This window comes from Molossus molossus, unplaced genomic scaffold, assembly GCF_014108415.1.
Source record: "Molossus molossus isolate mMolMol1 unplaced genomic scaffold, mMolMol1.p scaffold_m16_p_16, whole genome shotgun sequence".
In the NCBI taxonomy this organism is placed as follows: domain Eukaryota; kingdom Metazoa; phylum Chordata; class Mammalia; order Chiroptera; family Molossidae; genus Molossus; species Molossus molossus.
Genome location: NW_023425351.1, coordinates 25,221,325 through 25,242,509, shown reverse-complemented (window position 1 = coordinate 25,242,509; position 21,185 = coordinate 25,221,325). Strand labels below are relative to the sequence as shown.

Genomic DNA, 21,185 nt, shown 5'->3' with positions numbered 1-21,185 from the left:
AATAGAGAACCCAGAAATTGACCCAAGACAATATGCTTAATTAATATTTGACAAAGGAGGCAAGAGCAAACAGTGGAGTAAAGACAGTTTCTTCAATAAATGGTGCTGGGAAAACTGAACAGCTACTTGCAAAAAAATGAAGCTAGAACACCAACTTACTCCATACACAAGAATAAACTCAAACTGGATAAAAGACTTAAATGTAACTTGTGAATCCATAAAAATTCTAGAAGAAAATGCAGGCTACAAAATCTCAGACATCATACGCAGCACAATTTTCACTGATATGATACCTAAGGCAAGAGAAACAAAGGAAAAAATGAACACACGGGACTATAGTAAACTCAAAAGCTTCTGCACAGCAAAGGAAATGACCATCAAAATGGAAAGGGATCCCACTACAGGGAGATAATAATTGCAAATGATGCATCAGATTAGGGGTTAATTTCCAAAATATATAGAGTGCTCATATAACTCAACAAAAGGAAGACAAAGAATCCAATTAAAAAATGGGCAGAGGGCCTAAATAGACTCCTCTCCAAAAAGGACATACAAATGGCTAAGAGACATATGAAGAAATGCTCAACATCACTAATCAGAGAGATGCAAATTAAAAGAACTATGAGGTATCACCTCACACCTGTCAGAATGGCCGCCATCAACAAATCATCAAACAAGTGTTGGCGAGGGTGTGGAGAAAAGGGGACTCTAGTACACTGCTGGTAGGAATGCAAACTGGTACAGTCACTGTGGAAAGCACTATGATGTTACCTCAAAAAGTTAAAAATTGAACTGCCATTTGACCCAGTGATCCCACTTTTAGGAATATACCCTAAGAAACCTGAAACACCAAACAGAAAGAATATATGTACCCCTATGTTAATAGCAGCACTATTTACAATAGCTAAGATCTGGAAACAACCCAAGTGTCCATCAGTAGATGAGTGGATAAGAAAGCTGTGGTACATGTACACAATGGAATACTATGCAGCTGTAAGAAAGAAAGATCTCTTATCCTTTGAGATGGCATGGAAGGACCTGGAGAGTATTATGCTCAACAAAACAAGCCAAGCAGAGAAAGACAAATATCAGATAATCTCACTTATATGTAGAATATAGTGAACTAAACAAACTGCTGAACAAAATTAACCCAGAGACATAGAGGTGGGGTACAGACTGACAAGCCTCAGAGGAGGGGGGATTTTGGAGGGAGATATAAGCCACAGAACTTACTTGCATGTGTGCATGACCAATGAACATAGGCAACAAAGCTGGGGATGGGGCGGGGGAAAGGGGAGGAGGGTATTGATGTGGGGAAAAATGAGAAATATCTGTAACAAAAACAAATTAATAAATAAAAAAGTAATTGGATCAATATTAAATGTAAACTGTAACTGAAAATAAAAAGAAAAAAACAACAAAAAGCTAGTTACAAAGAACAGATGTGTCAAACACCATATCAAAGTAATTTAAGAATAAGATTAACTTTAGTATTTATTCAGTGGAATTTTAAAAGACTGATACAGCAAAAGGTAAACCTGCATAAGGAAAAAGAAATGCTCAGTGAATCCACACAGAAAAGCAGATGAAGGGCTGGAGAACCTGGATAAGCTGACAGGGCAAACCAGCGAGGGAGTCTGATTTGCACTAACAAATGAGTTCCTCCACAGAAGGAAGCCAGAAATCAGATAGTGACAATGAAAAGCAGAGGACAGCAGATAATATGGAACCTTGTAACAATAAAAATGAGTATAACAAATTGCAGCACAGAGCAAAGACAAATGAATATGATGTAATAAATTTTGATGGATAGCCCTTGATGCTCAAGAAACAAGAGTGTTCTCCAAAAGCTGACAAATGAATCATGAAATAAATGCAGCAGTATTTCAAGGGCACATTTAACAGTCTCAAGTTTTATTTGCAATTTATGAAATAACTGTTGGAGCAGTTTGAGCACCGTGGTGCCTAGAACACTTGAGGAAGCCAGATGGTGCATTTAGGCCTGAAGGCAGGGCTAACACTGTAGCCTAAAATATAACCCAGGCAGGCATTCGGACATTCGGTGACAGAAATGCACATTGCCTGTTTGAGGAGACCCTAAAAGTATCGTTATAAATTAGGTTATGCACTCTGAAGTGACCTGCACATTGATGGGATAGAGGTCAAAGAACTAATGTATCCTTAATTAAATATTTTTTTGGTATAGAAAGCTGTGTCTGCTTTCTCTGCATAGTAATTTGTTACTAGTGTCTGTCAAAGATACACTTGAAAATAGAAGATAATTAAGGAAAAGAAAAGGGAATAAATACATTTCTGAGCATGAAACAAAAAATAAAGGTAGCTCATGCTTCTATAATTACCAATAAGAGTTCACTTTTGCTGAAATAACTTAGAGCTTTCAGGCCACGGTGAATTACTGTTCTTTAGGATTGAGAAGAATTCATAGTGTTCTCTCGACCCTTTCTAAGCAAGGTCTTCCTTCCTTCTCATATTGCTAAGGAAGGTTGACCCAACTCTAATCTTCTAGAAGATTATAATAATTTTCTCAACAGTATTTGTACACACCATGAGATGCATTCGGCCATAATTTGGGGACTCCTTTTATAAAATGATCTTTAGAAAATATGTTTCCCTGCTGGGAACACTATGTTATCTATTAAAGGAAGAATTAAATTTATACAAGAAGGATGTTCTATTTCCTGTAGAAAACAAGTGTCTAAATTATCTTCTACAAAGGCTGCTGAAAAATTCCTTGATGTTATCTATTTTAAAATACAGCTATATTCAAAAGAAAAATTCTGTTGTATTTACCTCTCACATTTTCGTTTTTTTCCCCAAACAGGATACTTCATAAATTGTAAGTAGCTATTGCAAGAAAGTATGAGAGTGATTTATAGGAATCGTATATTAAGATAAGAACATAAAGGAAAGGTTATGCATTTAAAACAAAGAAAAAAGAAAAAATGAGTACTTCATGCTCAAAACGGTTTTAGAACACAACATAAAATATGCTCTTGATGTAATAAAAAGCAATGGAAAGAAATGAAATGAGAGAACAGAAAAGCATCATAGATTACATCACTGGAATATAGATTATGGGCTGAACATGTCACTAAGTTTTTTACAAACCTAGATTTATTTAGTGTTCTTAGCAGCTCTGTGACATAGGCACGCTCATCCCCATTTTTCATAGATGAGGATGTTGAAGCAACACAATTAGCAGGCAAGTGATGGATGAGAAGCTTGAACCTGGACCAAAAATACCAGGTTCCAATTACTGCGCAACAAACACCAAGGGAAGAATCAGAAGACCCAGGTTCCAACTCTGCTCATCTAGCAACTACTAGGACTGAGGATTTACCCTATCTATTCACTTTTCAAGCTGATGACTTCGAAGTTCTCTACCTGTTGAAATGTTTGTAATCAGTGAAACAGTATTTGTAACATTAAATTAGGGGTCAAGGGGCCATGAGAAAAGCCTTCATGCTCATTAATGATTGCTTTGGAATACTACTCCCTTATTCCTTTCTTGTTAAATGTCCTCAAAGTGTCCAGAGATAGGCAATTAGATAGCCTTATTCTAGATGGGTTGGATAAAGGGGGAACGCTAGATCATAATTAGTTTTAGAAAGATGTCAGTTATGGTTATTTGCTGCTTTCTAGCGGAAATCCCCCTAAATCAGTAACTTTAACAAGGCTCACTCTTTCAAACCCCTTGGTAAACTGTTGATAGAAGCATCTACCTTCAAGACTTAATACTACAGAATCTAGCCCATTACAATGCATTTCAACTCTTAAGATAAATAGTTGAGTGCACCCAGCTTTGCTGAATATATATACTAAGGCAGAGAAGAATACCTCATTGTATATACTTAGAGTCTTTCAGTAAGTAATCAAAATAAACCATTTTGTTTTTGAAGTAGTAAACTTCATTCATCTTAAAATTAATGAAGGTGCTTATCACTATTGATAAATAATATAATTACATCTTAAAAAGTAATTTTGATATAATCATAGTACATACACTAATACATTATGGCAAGCACTTTATATGCATTATTTTGATTACTTAATTGGTTAAACAAATGAAAACCTGATAAGGGAACATGAGATCATTAATGATTTACAGAAGAAAGGCCAATGTCTTCCAAGTATATCCATAATATCTTGTTAATTTTTATAAAAAAGTAACAGATCATAAAGTATATCTGTTTTATAAATATATGATGGTGATGTGTGTCTGTATTTATAAAATTTAACTAACACCGAAAAAGAATTTTCAAAGAATAACAGTGGTTATTACGGATAATATGATTATAAGGAAAATGTCTTCCTTGAGAAAGACAAATATTACATGATCTCACTTATTTGTGAATGAACAAAATAAGCTGATGAACAAAATAGACCCAGAGACATGGAAGTAGGAAACAGACTGACAAACATCAAAGGGAGAATGGGTGGGAGGATGGGAAGAGATAAACCAAAGAACTTACATGCCTATATGCATAACCAATGGACACAGACAATACTGTGAAATGGGGGGGGGGGGTGCGGGGCACAGGAGTGGGGAGGAGGGTGTCAATGGTGGGAAAAGAAGAAATATCTGTAACAAAAATTAATTAATTAATTAAGAAAATGTTTAAATGTCTTCCTTTAGACAAGTCTGTACTCTGAATTTCCTATGATAAACATTAGTTTTCCTAATCATAGGTAGGTAGATAGGCAGATATATTTTTTAAAAGAATGGATAGAGTTCTAAATCCACACAGCATGGAATTGTCTTTCACTTAGTCTGGATCCCATCTCCTATCCCCATTTACTTAGAAATGGTGTTGAATCCACTCTTAGCCCTGAGATTCTTAGAGCTGAATATGGAGGAATGCAATTTTTTATTATCAAGTGTTCTATTAGTTTTCTTCACCCATAGTCAGAATCAACACAACTTACACCAGGAACATTTAGTCAGCAAAAGGAAAGTATTATTTCCTCTGAAACTACCTGATTCAAGTAGCAAGCATTTTGTCAACATAAGCAATGTAGTGTTCCCCTCATTTAAAGACCAGTATAAGTGATGTTGGTGAGGTTCAAACATTCAAGCAATGAGATGCTTAATTCTAGACATTGGATTAGTTAACTTTTCTGTTTTATTCACTTACGTATAATTTTTTAAATCCCATACAAATCATACAACTTACTCCCTTGGCTTTGTGCTCACAAGAACTCTTAGAGGTTTTCTGCTGTTTAAGCAGGATTTCAGAAAGCAATCCACTTCATTGAAAGGTCTCATAAAAACTAGGTCACCATTTATAGCAAAAATCTTCTTCCCAACTTCCATGCCAGCCATCTAAGAGAGAAATAGTTTAAAAAAAAAAGTCAAATTATATTTTAATAAGGGATCTATTTTTCCCCAGAATTAGAATATGAAAAGGTCTAGAACTTATAGATCTTGACATTTTAACATGTCTGCAATGTTTTTATACAATTTCACAAAACAGAACTGTGGGCAAGATGACAGAGTTATTTATTCTCTCTGACCTAGTTTTAAATTTGATCACCCATCATGACTGAAATTCTTCCATGCCTTAACATTGTACCCTTCCTGTAACCCTAGACATTGGATTAGTTAGCTTTTTGTTTTTAATTTCATCCTTTTAACTATAGTTAAACCCCAGGTTACTTTTTTTGTATTGTCTTTTCTATAGCCAATTAACTCAGAGAGTTTCGATCTCAATCTAGACATCAGTGAGAACAAAATATGTATCTCTAGTGTCTCCAGGGCAGGAGAGAGAATGGCCTGGAAGCCCGGAAGTGTGCTCCAACAGCACAGACTACAAAATGCTGAAAAGATGACAAAGACATTATCTCTCTATCCCAACCGCACTTCTTAACCAATCCTACTGCCTATAAACAATATGCTCTTTTGTTTACCAGGTAAATGATGAAAACCCGGGAGAAGGCATTTTATCAGGGGCACAGTCAGATGAAGCTGTGCTCTAGGAACATGCTCTGAAAATGTCTGCAAGAAACGATTCCTTCTCACAGAAAATTACCAAGAATAGTCATTTGCTGTTGGGGTCCACTAACGGAGTATGAGTTGACCAGAGTTATCTTGTTGGACATTCATGTGCTGTACATTAAGCTGTGTCTCACATGACAGACTTTGGGCATCAGCAGATGAGAGGATGGGTGACAGTTGACTACTCACTGGAAACAGATTCGGTTGAAAGTGACCTTTCATTCATTCCCACATTCTTTATTAAAGATTAAATACGGAGATGCCTGCTGGGGCCTGAGCACCTTACACGCCAGGCAGTAAGGTGAGAATCCTTGGTATATTCTGATAAACCTGGTATGGAACACTGGAAAGCAGGCTCCAGGAGAACAGGACATTTTGCCTGTTTTGTTCATGGCTGTTTTCCCAGAGCCTAGAATTCTGCCTCGCACACAATGGGTACCAAATAAATATTTCTGAATGAACAAATAAATGCTCAGATGTCTTGGTTTAAAATACTGATGAGGTGAGAGAACACCAATAAGTATTAACCCCTGTGAAAAAATTACTGTTACTCTTGGAAGTTGTATTTATATGACAGTCAAAAGTGACAGGAAAATCGAAGATACAGCCCTTGAATTAATGGAACCATCTGACATGCATACAGTCCCACCCTATGCTGTCCCCACAGGGTTCCAGGCTAGAATCCGTGGACAGGGAAGTCCCAGGGGCACTGGGAAGTCCCAGGAATGAGGCATCTGGCCTCCCAGGAGATCAAGGAGTTCACAGTTGCAGATAGCTCCAGTCCTGCCCCAACTGTACCTGGGTCTCCAGACAGACACCTCTCACAGAGCCCAAGGGCATTTGATAGAACCTCAGAATACGGTTGTTCAGAAACATTATTTTTAATAAGGATACTAAAAGGCTGATTTTAGTTAGTTTAGAAGCTTTATATTTCTATGTCATGGGCAACAAATTAAAATAAAAATGCTAAGCCCTGGCCGGTTTGGCTCAGCAGTTAGAGCGTTGGCCTGCGGTCTGGGGAGACCTGGGTTTGGTTCCCGCTACAGGCATGTACCCCAATTGCTGTTTGTCCCCGGCCCTGGTTGGGTTGTGTGGGTGGCAACCACTCGATGTGTCCCTTTCACATTGATGTTTCTCTCTCTCTCTCTCTCCCTCCCACTCTATCTGAAAATATCAAAAAATAAATAAAAAGGCTAATTTACATTACCTCGGCATTAGACCCCTTTTCTACCAACTTAATTATTGGAACTTTATTTTTGTCTTCTAACCCAAAACCATAGCTGCCTTCATTGGATTTAATCTGAAATGCAAAATATTAACATTATTAAAACAGCAAGTAGGAAAAAGGTTTGCAAATCAAACAGAATGAAATAATATATATCACAAAACATGTTTATGCAATCTTCTGCTAATATCTAATCAAGAAGAAAACTTCTGTAACATATTAATAAACTTACCAATAATGATTTCGCTATAACATTTTCCACAACTTTTAAATCATGTTTCATAAGTCGGTGTTTCATATTGGATCCTTCCATTTCTTCGTCCGCAAAAAAACGGAAAAGTAGAGGTTCATCTTTGAATTCACTTTTTTCAAGGACTAAGAAAACAGAGAGAGATTCAAATGGTTTAAATCAACCCAAAATTCAAACTTTGTCCAAACTGGTAGACACTCAATAAAGTAATACCTGTACCATGGCTTCAATTTGATACTCCTAGAACAAGTTATATTCACTAATATTTATATGAGTTTTTTATTTTCTTCTATAATTTCAAACCAAGGTTTCCTTTACATTTCTGATACCTAAAGGATTTTTAATTTTTATTATAAGGTATATTTTTTTCAATGCCAAGTTTTTTTATACTTAACCAAATCTTTCACTTTCCAGATTAAAACCTAAATTTAAATAAAAGATTATATTGCATAAAAAATGTATACAATCCCAAACATAGAAAACTAGAGTGTTTTGAAATTGTGGTAAACATTTTAAGTATGGTTTTAATATCCTGCACAATTATGAGAAAATTCAAATGGATTAGTGTAGTCTTTATATGTGTGAGCAATTCCCATTGTGTTCACTTTGTTCTCACACTTGAAACCAGAAATATGTCTTCTGGGTAAAATGTGATTCAATTTCCATTAATTCTTAGCTCATTTCAGTTTCAAAGCATTATTCTCAAATAACCTTATTTTTGCAAAGGTCAGTTTTTTCCCTTTCATCTGAACATTAACGTTTTCCCCCAATCCCTAAGATTCCCAGCATGCCCTAATGATACAAGGTATACATTTTATAAGTCATTTTAAAAATAAGGCTTAATGCCAACAGAAAGAATTTGTATTCAGAGAGATCCTGACAGCAGTCAAATGTGTTAAAAAAGAAGTCATTTATATTGCCATGTATCTTTCCTTAGTATCTTGAAGGGACAGGTTGCTTCATTGAGCCAGGGAGCAAACAGGGAAGTGGGGGTCCCACAGCACAGCAGACATTTAAGGCTTTATGATGAGATAGATGGCGTTTAAATTCCAGGTCTGGGACTGATTCTGGGTATAACATTGGGAAAGTTACCTAAACTCTGAACTTCAGTTTCCTCATAAAACCTTCTTCATGATGTTGTACAAAACTAAAATGAGGTAATATATGTAAATAACTTGACATATAGTAGGCACTCAAAGATAATACCGATTTATTTATTTCACTATTTTTATAGAGTTCCACATAATAATTATTGACCAGATGGATGTACTGATCTTTGGATATCTAGTTAGGTCTTGTCTACATGACATAAGCAGTTTCCCAAACTCACATGGTGTTTTGGTACTGTTTCCTCCCTGAAATAGTCTGCCTAAAAGTCACGCGAGAAGACGACATCGGAAAGGCCAGGCATGAGTTGAACTGATTGTGCTTTACTGACAGAGACTTTTGGAGGAAAAACGTTTGTTAAAAATCAACATTTCAAAGTGTTGAGATCAAATTACTGCTTGTTTATTATTGATTGTTTTCAACTTGATATTATACTTTTAATTCCCTGTAAAGACATCATTTCTTCCATTCAATGGTTTGCTCTTCAAGGGTCGATATTTCTGTATCACAACTGAGGCTGTGCTCTAGAGGTAGTGGAATGTAGTGGAATGCCAAAGGAATACGTAATAACCAAGATGTTCTCAAATTGCTGCAACTTTTTTTTAATCCTCACCCGAGAATATTTTTCTATTTATCATCAGATAGAGTGGGTGAAAGAGAAAGAGAGAGAGAGAGACATCGATGTGAGAGACACATTGACTGGTTGCCTTCCACACCACCCCACCAGGGTCGGGGACAAACTGGAACTGAGGTAAGTGCCCTTGACCAGAATCGAACCCAAGACTCATTGGTCCTCAGGCTGACGTTCTAACCACTGAGCCAAACCAGCCAGGGTTAAAATTGCTGCAACTTTTGCTGTACTTCCTTCTTTATAAAAAGGTAGTAAGTAACCTTCTGGCCCAGCAAGTGTGGCTCAGTGGACTGAGTGTCGACCCATGGACTGAGAGGTCCTGGTTTGATTCCCAGTCAGGGCACATGCCCAGTTTGCAACGTGGATCCTCAGTAAGGGGTGTGCGGGAGGCAGCTGATCAATATTACTCTCTCACATCGATGTTTCTATCTCTCTCCCTTCCTCTCTCTCTAAAGGATCAATAAAAAAAAATGACAAATAGCAAATAGGTATAAAATGTTTGATAAGAGCTATCAAATAGGTATATGTCTATAAGATAGCTATATCTATACTTATCTATCTATCTAAAACAATAAAAACAGATTGTTTAGGTTTGTGGAATCTCTAAGACATAACTAGAGAGGGAAAAGTAAGTCTCATCATTTTTATAAATTTAAGGGGAATGAAGTCATCAAACAAGAAAGAAAATCAATCTTTAATTAGTTGCCAAGAAAAGCAGATTTCTTCCAGATATTCATAATTTTGTTCTCTGAGATAAGCTTGAAAGTATTTTTATAAAAAGAACAATAAATATTTAATCATATATACTCTCATTTAATCATTTTAATATATACCGGCATTAAAAAACAAACAAAACAAAAAAACATGAATCTGATCCGAAATAGTTTAAAAGAAGCTTCTTATAAAGAAGCTTTAAAAAAAAAAAAAACTTCGGAGCTCAAGCCCTTGCTCTTCTGGAATGAGTTACAGTCTAGGAAAACAGAAGACTAGTCATGGCAGTCGGGAGATGATGCAGATGAGATGACCCTACGTGGACACATGGCAAGGCCCAGAGAGTTTGGCTGGTTCATCTCTAAATGACTTCCCTGGAACACTGAGATATCCCCAGTGTCTTAACAAAAACGAAACAAAGAAATACATCTGTAAGCTTCCAGAAAAAAAATTCTTACCATGGTGCATAAATCCATTGTCACAGAGTCCAACGCCAAATATCATTGCTTCTTCCCTGGTGCGGCAATCCCCCTGTTAACCGTAAAAGCACCGTACAGGTTAATAGGCAACCGAAGGCTTTCGTCTTTACTACATTTCATGTTCCCATCACTAAACTGACAAAGCCATTTATGTATCATAGTTTAATTGCTTTCATAAGCCTACAATATATATAAAACATTCACTTGATAATGAAAATATTTCTTGATATTAAATAAAAACAAAGATTTAATATTTCTTGAGAAAAAACATACTTTATTAAATATGAAAACATATAAGTAACTAAAATGTATTGCTATAAAAATTATTTATTTCTCTTATTTCTTTAATCTTGTATCCCAATTATGCATCAAGGAAATAGCTTATATATTGAAATCACACTAAAAAGGCTGTCATTATGCATGATCCCAACTATTACTTCCCTCCCACCAAATGGTCTTGCTTTTAAAAAAACCATGACCTCACTTGTTTGTGGAATATAATGAACAAGGTGGGCTGATGAACAAAACAGACCCAGAGACATAGAAAGGAGTATGGTTCAGACTGACAAACCTCAGGGTAGGAGGGTGGGGGGATGGAGGCGATGACCAAAAAACTTACATGCATGTGTGCATCACCAAAGGACACAGACAACAATGCTAGGGGTGGGGGAATGGGGAGGAGGGTGTCTAGGGGGGAAAAAGGAGAAACATCTGTAACAAAAATAAATTAATAAAAATTGAAAAAGAAAAAAAAAAGACCTAAAGAAACCTACTAATCTAAGGTAATTGGTAAGACCCTTCAAGTAAATTTTTTGGCTGAGCCAAAAAATACAAGTTTCTCTTTCATTATGTTCCTGAAAAAAATAATCAGATCATATAATTAAACCCAAAAAGAAAACCCAATGAAACCTCTTGTCATGGCGCCTACTTTATTCATATAAGTATGGATTCATATATATGAATATGTAAATGTATATGCATGTATGAGTGTGTATATAACCTTAGAGTTGTATCTTTTTTTAAAATATGTTTTTACTGATTTCAGAGAAAGGAAGGGAGAGGGAGAGAGAGATAGAAACATCAATGATGAGGGACACATCAATTGGCTGCCTCCTGCACACCCCTTACTGGGGTTTGAGCCCACAACTGGGCAGTGTGCCCTGACCGGGAATCAAACGAGGGACCTCCTGGTTCATAGGTCAATGCTCAACCCCTGAGCAACAATGGCCAAGCTAGAGCTGTATCTTTTACAGTTTAAGAAGTTCTTTCCATATATTATCTCATTTTTCCTAGTACTTTTAGCACTTAGGTACTCTACCTAATCTATGTTCTCTTCTTTCTGTCTGTTTCATTTCTGTGTCAACACAATATTATTTCTTCACCTCACATCTAAATTGTCATAATTTTTGGTACTTTCTCCAACATATGCTATTACAGAATTAAACTTTATTACACAGAAATGTCATGTTCCAAAACTTTAAACAAGCTTTCTTTTTTTATAATCATAACATATGAAAATTTTCTGTTTGGCTTTCAAGGACATGCATATCCTGGCTTCATTCTAGATCTCCAGCTTTGCTTTCCAAACATGCACACATTTGGCTCCAGTCGAGTTGGCCCCTACTGTTGCCTGAACTCTGTGCTTATTTTCATCCTTGCTTTCAGTCGTGTAAGTATTCTCACTTTCGATGCCCTTCTCCTTCCCCATCACCCATGTAAATTCTACCTCGTTGTCCATCAAGGAGGAAGACAAGTCACACCTCATGCTGTGACACACTCCAACCCTCACTAATCCTCCAGTTAACTGACAAAACACTTACACTCTGTATCTGCTGAAACTGTATCTGGGTCCTGTTCAAATCTAGCTGTTAAGTAACTTTTACACATTCATTCAGAAGATATTTACATTTCTTACCATACAGTGTGCCAAGTGCTAGAAATAATACAGTAAAACACACAAACATAAAACACTTTCCTGCCCTCAAGAAATTAAAATCTAGTAAAGGATATGGCCACTTGAAGTGTGGTCGATAGCCCTGGACGGTTTGACTCAAGGCGAACAAAAGAGTCACAGGTTCAATTCCGGCTAAGAGCACGTACCTGGGTGGCGGTTCGTCCCTGGTCAGGGTTGTGCAGGAGGCAACCAGTCGATGTGTCTCTCTCACATCAATGTTTCTCTCTCTCTCTCTCTCTCTCTCTGTCTCTGTCTCTCTCTCTCCCCTCACCCCCACCCCTCTTTTTCCCACTCTATCTGAAGATAAATAGAAAAATATCCTCTGGTGAGGATTAAAAATATAAAATAAAATGTAGTCTCTATAACAAGTACCATTATTCAATGTAGTCAATATCCCCAATAAGGCATTATACTAGGTACTGGGACAAAAGTTAAATAGGTCCCTGACCTGAGGAACGTGTGTTAGCACATTTTCAATATAATATAGTATTTGCCAAGACGGATCTACCTAGGGAGCTGGGACCACAGAAGAAGACCCCGAGCCCACTGCAGAGGACCCAGCAAAGCTTCCTGGGGGAGATAATGCTGGCGTGAAATCTTAGAGGCCACATAAAAGTTACCTCCATCAGCTATCAGCCCCCTGAAGGCAGGAACCATGCCTACTTCCTGGTTTGTTGGTTTATTTTAATCATCAAAGCACCTGCTTAAATGTTAAACTTACAATAAGAGTTTATTTAATAATCCCTGACATTTAGTTCATTATCCAATTTAAATGTTGGCCAGACTATTATTTTATTGAACATAATGGTCCAAAAAAATATAACCTAAAATGCTTTGGTATCCATATGCCTTTTAAAAACCCTGCTTGTGCCACACGGAACACGTGAGAATTGCAACAGCACAACAGAAATGCCTTTGGTTGTGAAGAAGGAAGTTATAAAATATGACTGATCCATAAACAAATCACGACTTACGTGATTTAAAAGTTTTAGAAGTACGTTAATGCACTTGCTACATAAGGTGCTGATTTCATGGAAATAGTTGTTATACACCACTGTACTAGAAGCAGCGTAACAGCAAGTAAAAAATATATTTAGAAGAAAACAACAGTTAGCACATTTTCCAAGACAGTATCATACAATATATTGTCAAAGAACAGAAAAACTGTCAGATACAGGATATACTTCAAACAATATACAGACTATCATACTGGAGACAGTTTTGTATTCTATCCTCTAAAGTTATCCAAATCAATTAAGCCTACAAATTTAGCTTCATTGTCATTTGAGAGTCTTGGTGGAAAGAGACCTTACACTTTATATTAGAACTTGATCGTTCTCTTTCATTGCATTGTATGTCTTCATCCTCTAAGGCAGCCCACGTCTTCCTCATCTGATGCTAAGCAATAAGAGTTTATTATGCCTGATGCTTACATTTGAATAAGTTTTATAATATCAGAATCATTAAGCTTATGTGACAGAGAAGAGATCATGCGTATAGCTATTACAGTAAGTAGCCAACAGTTGTGAAAATATAATCTAGAGAGAATAAATGCCTAGCCCAAGTTTGCAAAAGTACTTATCAACAGAGCTGTTATCAGATGGCAGGCACTGAGTCCCAGAGCATTGCAATTTGCACTACACACAATTTCTGCAGACATTGTCCTAACAGACCACCAAGAAGACCTGAAGAAGATTTGCAACTTCGTACAGCTTTTAAGCAACTTACTCTATTCTTCCAATGCTCGTATTTGGGAAGTAAAAATGCCAAAAGGAAAAAAAAAGATAATAACTGACTTCAGAGTAAGAACTTTAAATATTTACTCAGCACCAGCTTTTACTTCAAAAAATGTACTTTAGCCCGGACGCTGTGGCTCAGTGATTGAGCATCAACCCATGCAAAGAGGTCACCAGTTCAATTCCCAGTCAGGGCACATGCCCAGGTTGTGGTTCTAATCTCCAGTGGGGGGCATGCAGGAGGCGGCCAATCGATGTTCTCTCTCATGGATGTTTCTATCTCTCTCTCCCTCTCCCTTCTCTCTGTAAAAATAAATCAAAAGAAAAAAGTATTTTTTAAATGTACTTCAGTTTTCTCACATAACCAACATATAAAACAATTTCATGTGAATTCTACAGCTTTATAGTTCCTATGTGAAATTCCAACTCTGATATGAAGAACAGAAGCAATTCCAATGACACACGTGCCATGGTGTTAGAAAAGCTCGGTGCTAGTAAACCCACTGTGTGTATGAATTAGGCTTTTCTACCGGTAACCATTGGTTCAATCCAAAATCTTGACCTCTAAATAGGATAAATTTAAGACCTATAAAATACAAAGTAGGTGGTCTTGGATAGTCTAGAAATTAATATTAATAATAAAATCTCAAAACATCTGTGTGTACAGATGAATCAAAGGTGATTTAAACATTAATATTTGAAACAGAATAAACATTTTTATGAATAAGTATCAAATGTTATTATCCAGGTGTAACAGGAAGTAGGCCACTTTCTTTAATAACACAAAAGTAAAACTGTTTATGAAATTGACTCAAATGCCCAAATAATGACAACATTTCAACCAATATCCCCTCCCCCAAAAGAATATAGTCTGTCAAAGTGGCTGTCACTTTTCTTTAATCAAGGGAAAATAGTTGATCAGTTATGAGTTGCCCTAGTTTGATGAAACATTTAAATAAATTTGTATTTTAATGTCTATTATGATGGGTGAGATACCCTGATTGGTAAATACTATTTCCCAGCTCCCACATTCTAAGAAACAAAATAAAAATAACAACAAATTTTGTACTTTCCTTTTTAAAATGTATGGAGATGGTCATTAAAGCTCATAGTATCAAAACACAATTATTATCTAACAGAGAAAAAGGCACAGGAAGATCAGAATAACTTGCTAGAACTAATAAACAGGTACTTAAAACAAATTAGTGAACAAAACATGCAAAAACTGTTAGCAGATATTACACTTTATTTTTTATCTAAGTATCTTATCTGATATCATTTAAAAGTAGGAACATCTTCTCGAAAGACAGTGAACAAAAATTAAGCCTGAAGACTTTGAAGCCAAATACATTATTTAGGCTCAAATCCTAACTCTGCTTCATATTAGCTGTATGACTCGGTCAAGTTATCTCACTGTGCCTCATCTGTGGTTTTAAAAAAAAGTACTTAAATTACATGCTCAAACTTACTTTAACAGTGAACATAACTCAGCAATTTTAATTTGTCTATTTACCTGTGCAATTAACCAGTCTATCAGTTTGTTGGCCATGACTACAGATTTGTATGTCCTTAAATGGTAATCTTTATCTCTATAAAAAAAAGAAACCAAAACATTAAAGAAAGAAGTAAGTGAGTACCCGAGAAACATTTCATTTAGTGTATGCAACAGGAACATTTACTCAATGTAATCTGAATCAATGGTGCACATTATATGTAAATAAGAGAGGGTTACAAGTTCTGTACATCATCTGAAAACTCCTTCATCAGCTCATACCAATAGAGGAAACTCCCAATGATACCAAAACAGGACATTTCTTCTTTCACATTTTTATACTCAAATAGATTATTACTGCTATATTATCTGGTAATAACTTAGCTAGAAATACAATATCTCAGCAATAAAAGAATAATAAAATAGAATTTTTTTCCCTTAAAATCAAGATAGATTCTACAAAACATCGCAAAATGTGGAGAAGCAAGCAATCATTTAATTCCCACTCCTGATTTCTCCAGGAAGGCAGGACTTGCTCTGAAGGAGTCTTGGTTTAGCTCAGCCGTACTGGAAGATGTAGGCCTGTCCTAAGGTAAATACACTGAGAACTGTGCATTTATTTTGTCACAGTGACAGCACATCCCCAGGGAACCAAGGTAGTCAACTGTCTCCACATCAGACTCCTTTCAGTAGACTTCTCAGATCCGAGAAACCATTCAAAGTTTAGTTAGACACCAACAAAGTACCTCGTGATCAGAACGAGGCCCCTAAGGTAAAAATTTATAATTCATTGAGTTTTCAGGCCTGGATCAAAAAAAAAAAAAATGAGAGCTCTGGCCAGGTCACTCAGTTGGTTGGAGTGTCATCCTGACATACCAAGGTTGTAGGTTTGATCCCCAGTTGGTGCACGGGCAAGAGTCAATCAATGAATGCATAAATAAGTGGAACACAGTTTGATCTCTCTCTCAAATCAATCAATAAAAAAAAATGTAAAAAGGAAATGAGAAAGTGACATCTTTTCAGAGCATCAAAAAATCTAAATTATAAACAACTTGAAGTGATAATTACCAGCTATATTCAGAATTCTCTAGCCTCTGTTAGAATTTATAATTAATATTTACATCATTTATTCCATTTTCATAAAGAGCTCCTTGAAATATGGTTGAAATTTCTGAGATTTCAATAATAAATGTACTAGGTTAGAGAGTAATCAACAGCATATTTTTTAAATATTTTAATATCTATCTCCTTTTTGATACCTTATCACTCATTTGTTTTTTGGTGCCCATAAGCATTAAAGGAAGGAAAAGTAAATCTATTACAGATCATGGCTCTTCACCCAAACAATTGTTTTTTCATAAGCTGGGCTCACACATATTGCATGACTGTCATGCATTCCATTTGTTTTATGGAGCTTTTTTCCCATAAATTTCCCCTCGACAACTCATAAACAATTGTCATTTCTAGCCAAAGAATAATTCCTTCTTATCAGCTCTTACTGAGTGTAACTTTCAAGATAAGAAATCCCATAGGGCTAAAATATATTTTCTCACATACAAACTCTGCATCTGCACAAGTGACATGAAAATTTTAACCAACATTGTTTTCTATTAGTTTAGCAGGAAAAGAAATAATAATAAGTGTCCACGTGCTACTGAGTTAAGCAAACCTCTTTTAGTATTAAATTATCTAAAATATTTGCAGGGTGTCTGTGCCAGAGAATCAACAAACATTGGTTCTTTTTCTTGTTTTGCTTTGTGAAGCCGCACTTGCGAGTGGGCAAAGCACTTTCAGGAACGATGGGTAAGACCCTGCTTTTCCCTCCAGGACCTGCTGTGTGTTCTCCGAGAAACATTAGTGGGTGTCCGATACACCTCGACAACAACTGCTAAATGTTTTTATTTTTAATTAAGCTCTGAGTTTCCTTGAAATTGGAAACCAGAATGAAAACTAGAAACCCTGTAAATCAAACATTTGGATTCAATAGCCACAACTGAAAAGCCTCCTTATTCATTTTGGAAATAGTACATCCATATTTTTCGTTTAAATCAATACATTCTGAATGACACCTGGTCATTTGAAATTAGTTTGATGTTACATTACATTCTATCAGTTTGTGTATATGACAAAGCACAATAATATTGCTATATGGTCTCCTCTATTTTTAACCATAACACAAAACTCAAAGTTTTTCCACTGTTTTTCTAAAGAGATAAACTGAAAATTAATCCTGATTCCTCTTAAAAATAGAAGGCATATCTCTTCAGAAGGAAAAACATATTGAAGAATAAAATTATTAAATTATACTTATTAACTCCAAAGTGATTCTTAATTTTCAAGTATAAAATCTTTTCTTTAAATAAAAGACCATTAGAAGGAAATATTGCAAAATTAAATACACATCCAAGATTAGATTACACAATTTAATTTAAAAATTAATATATAAGTAATCATAATGGTAAATATTTATAGCAAACCATATCTCTAAATTCTCTCCCAACTCTTACTTATTAAATATTAACTGAATATGAATCATTTCATTATCAAGTCTATAAATTACTGTGAATTAATGAGAAATAATTTTAGAAGCCCAAATAAAAAAAGTGGGAGAAACTATATATAGAGCCACAAAAAATTTAGAAATATTTTGAGATAAATTATTACTTAAAATAATCTTTAAAAGTAAAATTTTCACTTTGAGGGAAAAAAAATAAACCAACAAGTTCCAGCTGGATAATATTTATCTAATATGCAATACAAATATTTTCATATAAGTTGCCTACAACTTAGAAACCAGACTCACCTTATCACTGGAGTAAATAAACTATGAAGACGGCAATATAATCTTACGCCCTATTGTAAAATAAAGATATGTCAAAAGCAAGTAAGATCAGTAAAAGGACACACCAATGACATTCTGAAATAAATGTATTCACTCCTGACATTCTGGAATCATTATACAATCTCAACCAATATAAAAGTTATTCAAATGTTACATTACAACATAATATATATGTTGTAAATCTTAAAAATGACTTAAACTATTAAAAATAGGATTAAATTGTGCTATGATTTTGTCATACACATATGACATATACATATACAAAGGGTTTTTAAAACTATTTTTCTTTAAATACGAACTATGAAAATACAATGTGCCCTGGCCAGTATAGATCAGTTGCTTGGGCATCCTCTCATGCACCGAAAGGTTGTCAGTTCGATTCCTGGCCAGGGCATATGCTTGGGTTGTGGGTTTGATCCCTGGTCGTGAGTATAGAAGGCAACCAATTGATGTTTCTCTCTCACATAAATGTTTCTCTTTCTCCCTCTCCCTTCCTCTCTCTCTAAAAATCAGTAAAAACATATTTTTATTTTGTGTGTGTGTGTGTTTTTTAAATCCTCACCCAAGGATATTTCTTCATTTATTTTCAGACAGAGAGGGAGGGAGAGAGAAAGAGAGAGAGAAACATTGATGTGAGAGAGACACATCGACTGGCTGCCTCCTGCATGACCCCGACAAGGGCCAGTGACCTAACCGCAACAGAGGTCTGTGCCCTTGTCCAGAATTGAACCCAAGACTTATTGGTCAGTGGGCCAACACTCCAACCACTGAGCCAAACTGGCCAGGGCTAAAAACATATTTTTAAAAATATATATATAGCCCTGGCCAGTTTGGCTCAGCGGTTAGAGCGTTGGCCTGCGGTCTGGAGAGACCCGGGTTCGGTTCCCGCTAAGGACATGTACCTCGGTTGCAGCTTGTCCCCAGCCCTGATTGGGTTGTGTGGGTGGCAACCACTTGATGTGTCCCTTTCATGTCGATGTTTCTCTCTCTCTCTCTCCCTCCCACTCTAGCTGAACAAAATATCGAAAAATGTCCTCGGGTGAGTATAAAAAAAAATATATATATATATATATATATATATATATGTAAACAAACAATAAATCTATCACGAGCAATATCATACTACTGGTTTGTTGTATGTCAATATAAATTTTGTCAAGTGTAAAAAGAAAAATATTACATTAATTTCATATATTTGTATTGTTTTTATTTATTTACATATCATGACTACTTATTGCTACATGTGAAATAGCTTTAAATGGATTTAACCTCCTGAATGATGCAACTGCATAACTTCCATTTAGAACTAGATAAGAGAATGAACAAATGATTTAACATTAGAATTCTTGAAATAGCAAGAAGAAATTGAGAGGTTCGCTTTTGTGTGCCATTTAACATTTTTCTATACTAGAGGAATATTTTACATCTCTCAACATTTTGTCTTGCTAAAGTATGGCATGGATTCTGCTATTGATAGAAAGTTGCAGAAGCTGTTACCTTTGAAATCACATCCTGCATCTCATTTCTTGGATAAAATGTTCCGTCATCATAACGAAATCTATATAACATCTGTTCTGGTTTGAATTGATGTTTATCAGTAACTAAGAACATAAAAACAATATATTAAAATACTGACAATCTAAAAAAGTGGCAGCTCAAAGCCAGTGCATTTATGAAATACATATTCCCCAAATATTAGAACTTTAGTTTTATCAAAAGCTTTTGTTTTCCTAACACAGTAATGCAAATCCAGTATTTAGACAATAAGATTCATGATGAAATTTAGTTACATATTACATTTACCATTTCCATGTAATGACTTCAGAACTAAAATGAGGTTAGCAACATTCAGCTAGCATATTATATATATTTGTGTGTAGTGTATTTACATAAATATACAAGTTTGTGTTTTCTATTTCTTTACAATGCCACAAAATCGAGCAAAAAAGTGTCCTGCAAAGAGCAGATATTCTAATTAGTGGGTTTCGGTTTGAGTCTCAGCCCTAGAAGTGAATTTTAACATTATCTGTTTTATCCCACAGTGATCAAGCCAAGACCACACATACACCAGTCTTGACCTTTTACCCTGTGTTTAGATCTCCAGAGCAGATTATATAATTTAAGTAGACAACTGATTCCAAGATTTTAATAGTTTTCTTACACTGAGAAATGTTTTCCTTTCATGTCACTTATTTTTCTTTTCTTAGTGGAATATGAGAGTGGTCACCCTTCATTTGCATCCTCAGGAGAAGATGTTCATATTCATCAAGACTATTAAACTTCCTCTCAGACTTTCCTTTTCCCAGAAGTTATTTCACAGACAGTCAAATTTATTTTTAAATGACTGTTCTAGAAATGAACAACCTCAGATTGAAGCTCCAAGAGTTTACATGTAAATGTTTTCTTTACAGGAAGGGCAACACTTGCAGAAGAGATTGTTCATCGCAGTAGGCTCTACTTGCGTGATTAGACAGAGACTCTGGTCCTTACTTTTTGCTAACAATGTTGAAGGGAGAGAAGAAGCTGTCAGAATTAAATTTCATTATCTACATTTGGTGAATCCAGGAAAAAAAAAAGCCAAAAAACTTGTAAACACACATACGTACGTGCACATGCACACACACCCCCACACACACAGTTTCAGCTATTTTCCACCAAATTATCCAAACCATGTGTGTGGCTTGTAGCCATAAAAGTGAAACAGGATTGCTGTCCCCCAAATACATAGACAACACAGCCTTT

General features: G+C 35.6%; 1 protein-coding gene across 1 annotated transcript in view; it reads right to left on the bottom strand.

The window, feature by feature from the left end:
- Positions 1 to 21,185, bottom strand: part of PREX2 (phosphatidylinositol-3,4,5-trisphosphate dependent Rac exchange factor 2) — a 238,748-nt gene that overhangs the window by 115,274 nt on the left and 102,289 nt on the right. Inside the window, exons 12-18 of the mRNA XM_036263944.1 lie at positions 19,941 to 20,044; positions 18,405 to 18,454; positions 15,623 to 15,698; positions 10,399 to 10,471; positions 7,474 to 7,616; positions 7,224 to 7,316; positions 5,196 to 5,344 (exon numbers count right to left, since the gene is read on the bottom strand). Coding sequence (XP_036119837.1) covers positions 5,196 to 5,344; positions 7,224 to 7,316; positions 7,474 to 7,616; positions 10,399 to 10,471; positions 15,623 to 15,698; positions 18,405 to 18,454; positions 19,941 to 20,044 — 688 coding nt within the window. The remainder of the gene's footprint in view (positions 1 to 5,195; positions 5,345 to 7,223; positions 7,317 to 7,473; positions 7,617 to 10,398; positions 10,472 to 15,622; positions 15,699 to 18,404; positions 18,455 to 19,940; positions 20,045 to 21,185) is intronic.